The 5,258-nt window shown below is 39.9% G+C and overlaps 1 protein-coding gene across 1 annotated transcript; it reads left to right on the top strand.

The window, feature by feature from the left end:
- The first annotated feature begins 3,631 nt into the window (after positions 1-3,631).
- On the top strand, positions 3,632-4,699 carry LOC149559142 (uncharacterized). The gene has a single exon (XM_089831262.1). The coding sequence runs from the start codon at positions 3,632-3,634 to the stop codon at positions 4,697-4,699; it is 1,068 nt and encodes a 355-aa protein (XP_089687388.1).
- Positions 4,700-5,258: the final 559 nt, after the last annotated feature.

The following is a 5,258-nucleotide window of genomic DNA, read 5'->3' as shown; positions in this document are numbered from 1 at the left end:
TCCAGGAGTTCTGTACTAGAGAAAGAATCAAGAGAGAATGGAATGTTCCTTACAATCCATAGTAGAATGGAGTTGCTGAGAGGAAGAACCATTCTATATTGGAGGCAGCAAAAGCTATGCTAAATGACCAGGATATGCCCTGTTACTTATGAGCAGAGGCGTGTAATACAACAATCTACATTCAGAATAGAGTTTCACACACGGTGCTAGGGAATATGACACCAGAGGAGGCTTTCATAGGGAAGAAGCCAGATGTTAGTCACTTCAGGATATTCAAGAGTTTGGCATATTGTCATATTCTTGGAGATACACGTACAAAGTTAGATCAGACTATAGAGAGGGGGTACTTTGTTGGGTACAGTGAGACCTCAAAGGCATTTAGGATTTTCATTCCAGGGACTAAAAAAATTATTATCAGACGGGATGTCAAGTTCATGGAGTACAAGGCATTCAGGAGATCCAGAGATTTTCCAGCAGATGATCAGAGTAAGCAGCCAATAGAAGCTCCAAGACCAAGTCAAGGACAGCAAAGCTCAAGCACAGTTACCAGTACGAATGTAGACTCAGTTAGTGAAGATTCACAGAGTATGGAGCAACAAGTGCAATAGGAAATGCATCTAGAAGACTTAGAGGTTGACATTTCATCTTCTACAGTTGGCAGTAGGAATCATGTGGTTCTAGATACACAAAGGAATACTCAGGAGTTTGTGGGAGCTCCTAGGAAGAATACTAGACAGCGAAGACAAGCAGCCAAGTTCAATGACTATGTGGCATTAGTTAGTTAGTTGGTAGATAGTGAGCCTTCTAGCTATCAAGAATTTGTAGAACATCAGGTATGGCGAGATGCTATGGTTGAGAAATATTCTTCAATAATGCAGAATGATGTGTGGGAGGTAGTACCTAGACCAACAGATAGGGTTGTAGTTGGATCACGCTGGATCTATAAGATAAAGCACGGTGTAGATGGTAGCATCGAGAAATACAAGGCTAGGTTTGTGGCAAAGGGGTTCTCTCAAAAGGAGGGAATAGACTATGAGGAGACATTTGCTCCAGTTGCCAGGTATACTTCTATACGAGCTGTAATCTCACTTACAGCACAGATGGGATGGCAAATCCATCAAATGGATGTCAAGACAGCATTCCTCAATGGTGAATTTAAGGAGGAGGTATACATAGAACAACCAGAAGGCTTTGTAGCGCACAACAAAGAGACCCACGTGTGCAGATTGAAGAAAGCATTATACAGACTCAAGCAGGCTCCTAGAGCGTGGTATGAGTGCATTGATACATACTTGCAGAAAATGGGCTTTGTGAAGAGTGAAGCAGATGCTAACCTCTACTACTTGATGGTTAGGGGTGAGATTCTTATTCTTGTTCTTAATGTGGATGATCTATTTCTTATAGGTTCACTAGGGCTCATAGTGGATTGCAAGAGGAACCTTGCAGAAGAGTTCGAGATGAAGGATTTAGGACTTATGCACTACTTTCTAGGCATGGAAGTGTGGCAGACAGATGGGGAGATTTTCCTTGGTCAAGGGAAATATTGCATTAAAATCTTGAAGAAATTTAGGATGGAGGATTGCAAAGCCATGTCTACACCCATGATCACAAATTGGAGGAAGGTAGATACATCTAAGGAGAAAGATGTAGATCCCACTTTATATAGACAGTTGATTGGTTCGCTTATGTATTTGGTCAACATTAGACCAGATATAGCATTTGCAGTTAACTCTCTTAGTCAGTTCATGGTTGAACCAAAGAGAATGCATTGGATAGCGGCTAAGCATGTGCTACGTTACTTGCATGGCATAGTCGAGTATGGGATCAGATATGTTCGAGGTGAAGGTATCAAGTTGATAGGCTATACTGATGCAGATTGGGCAGGAAGTACAATAGATAAAAGGAGCACTTTAGGGTGTTGTTTCAGCTTGGGATCAGGAGTTGTATCTTGGTTCAACAGGAAGCAGAAGTCTGTGGCTCTAAGTTCAGCAGAAGAAGAATACATAGCAGCTAGCATGGTGACATGTGAAGCTATATGGCTTCGGAAGTTGTTAGTAGCCTTGTTTGGTCAGAAGGTTGAGACTACTGTGATACATTGTGACAATCAAAGTTGCATCAAGTTGTTTGAGAATTCAGTGTTTCATGATAGGTCTAAACATATAGATATCAGATATCACTTCATCAGAGATTGTGTACAAAGGAAAGTTGTTCAACTACAGTACATACCTATAGAGGAGCAGGTAGCAGGCATTCTGACGAAGGCTTTGGGAAAGGCCAAATTTATATTTTTCAGAGATAAGATGGGTGTAATGCAGAACAACTTCCTCGCTAAGAGGGAGTGTTAATTATTGTTAGTTGGACAGCTGTTATTTCTGACCCGAAAATAGCAGTAGTATTTATGGGTAGCTTGGACAGCTGTTCGTCCTTATCTATGAATAGCAGTTGTATTTATGGGTGGTTTGGACAACTGTTTGTCCACTTGCCAAGAATTAGTAAATGGTTATTATTTACTAATTTTAGAGATTCCCTTTTGGACACCTTGCAACCAATTCTATTATTGGCTGTCGAGTTGTCTTAATCTCAGCCATTGGTTTGATTTAATCTCGGTCGTTGGTTTACCAACAGGAGTAGTATAAAATGGGGTCATTGGGTCATTTGGATAAGAAGTTGTGGAGAAACGTTTGCAGTGTTAGCAAAAAGTCTTGCAGTGTTAGCAAGGGCGCAGTGGTAGCGTGAAGATAGCAGTGGGGAATATCAGTGGGAGAAATTAAGAGGTTGTCGGAGTTCTGCTAGTGAGAGGCAAGGAATTTTGTATCTCTTGATTTGCTAAAGTTTAATATAATTCCTCATCTCTAGAACTGGTTTTCCCTTAGGGGTTTTTCTAGGGACAATTTGTCTGAAAATATTTTGTTCATTGTGTTGTTCATTTCTTTCCGTATTTTATAAGTGAAGTTGCAGTTGTGTTATTTTTCAATATTAGCTTGAAATTTGTTTTCAGCAGTTTAATAATCATTTATGATAGGAGATTAATAATCAGTGACTGCAATAGTTTGATTTTTCACATAAGGTTCATCTCAAGTCAACACCTTATCAAGTATGGAGTAAAAATTAATACACAGTTGAAAATTAAAAGTACAATTTAATTTAGATTGAGTACAATTTAATTGAGCTAAATTATGCATATTTAAAACCATTGAAAAAATTATTTGCAATCTTTGATCTTATGATTAAAAATTATCGAATGTCTTCTATTGTTCATCTAAGACTATTGTGGAATGATGAAATCTTATACAGTTGGTAGATAATCTTTGCAAAGTCTCTTCAAAACGATGCTATTGTATATGAACTTTAAACTCGTCATACATGAAAATTATAAAATGCAAAAGAACTTATAGTGTAATTATTTTCTACGTGACAGCCAGAGCTACAATTGACTTGAATAACTGAAAAACAAAATTTTATGTTGAAATTTGAGTTGCACAGAAATTAGTATTGATAGGGTCACAGGCTCTATTCTCAACACATCCATTAAAAATTGAAGCTTCCCATGAGGAGGTGCCTTTAGGAAGCTTCGCGTCGCCTTCCTCTCGAACGACCAAAGAAACTAGGGCGAGATTGCCCTAGCATGATGATGGAAGAGATTGGGTTTTGCAGCAGTAGCGAAGGCATGGAAGTTCCTAGTGCAGAGTATTGTTCACAGCTGGAGAGTCCCAATGAGAAATCTGAGCGGGGAGAGGAGAGAAGAGATCTGTTTGCTCTGACGTCTAAGCTTTCACGCCTTGGTGAGAAAGCCCATGAGCTGGAACAGGTTTTCAGGAGTGAGTACGATCCTGAGCAACAACAGAATCTTCATGGAGCAAAACTATCCCTGGATTCGGTCCTGAGCGAGATCATCTACACATCTGCTTCGATTCTGTCGCAGCTGCCAAAGGAGGAAAAGATTATAACGGTCAAGGAAGGCGATATTCTGGAAGAGCTCGTCCATTTCTGCGAGGTATGCGGGAAAGAATTCAGGCGAGGTGGGAATGTCCGCATTCACATGCGATCCCACGGGGAGCAATACAAAACACACGAGGCCCTCAAATCGAAGAGGCCGAAGAGGGTTGCAGGAGAATCGTATTTTGCATGCCCAATAGAGGATTGCAGGCGGAACGGTGGGCATCCGAATTTCAAGCCCCTGAAATCGATGGTGTGCCTGAGGAACCATTACAGAAGACGCCACTGCCCCAAGATGTACGCCTGCAACAGATGTGGTAAGGACTTCTCTTTTCTTACTGATCTTAAAACCCATGGAAAGAGATGCGGACGCTCTTCCTGGCGCTGCTCCTGCAACGCCACGTTTTCTACCAAGAATAAGTTGTTCCGCCATGTTGCCGCCCTCTCTGGGGAAGGTCACCACCAGTACGTGCCTCCCACAACCACAACCACAACCAGCAAAGGCGAATGCTTGGATGCTCCTGTTCAAGACTTAGCACCGATATGTCTGTCCAATTTAGCACAAGGATCAGATGCCTCTGGCGGTGATCAAGATAGACTGATGCAAGACTCTCAAGACGAGGGGGCGCAGCAGACTCAGTTTCCTTTTCTCGACGAGTACAGAGAGGAGAACTACTTGTACGGATCCCTATTTTGGTCTGACGGAGATCTGCCTTGTATGGATCCCTATTTTGGTCTGACGGAGATCCTTTCAATAACATAGACCGATCGATTCGATTCTCTACATTCAGGTAATATTTTTAGCTCCACCCTATTTCAAGGCAAGTCTTAATAAGCTTGCAGATTAAATTAGTTTCAATAACATAGGGTACTCAATTCCTTTCTTGTAAATGTCAGATACAGATTTTACTTTGGTACATGCTAATTTTCAGATACAGATTTTACTTTGGTACATGCTAATTTTCAACGAAAAAATAAAATACCAAAGATAAAACAAGTTTCTTCTGTTTTTTTGGATTCACAAAAACTTAGTGATTTTTTTCCAATTTTTTTTTGTTCTTTTCGAATACAAATTATGCAGATCATTAAGATCAAATGCTGAAGTTTTCAAAATAATATATGATATTTTCGATCTTTTGAAAATTGGTCAATTTTGGATTCACAAAAACTTAGTGATTTTTTTCCAATTTTTTTTTGTTCTTTTCGAATACAAATTATGCAGATCATTAAGATCAAATGCTGAAGTTTTCAAAATAATATATGATATTTTCGATCTTTTGAAAATTGGTCAATTGTATAGTTTTCTGGGAGGATAGCGGCTC

This window comes from Cupressus sempervirens, chromosome 5 (genome assembly GCF_028749045.1).
Source record: "Cupressus sempervirens isolate cs-2001-9-10 chromosome 5, ASM2874904v1, whole genome shotgun sequence".
Taxonomy (NCBI): domain Eukaryota; kingdom Viridiplantae; phylum Streptophyta; class Pinopsida; order Cupressales; family Cupressaceae; genus Cupressus; species Cupressus sempervirens.
The sequence above is the reverse complement of the archived record's forward strand: the minus strand, read 5'-3'. Positions and strand labels throughout refer to the sequence as shown.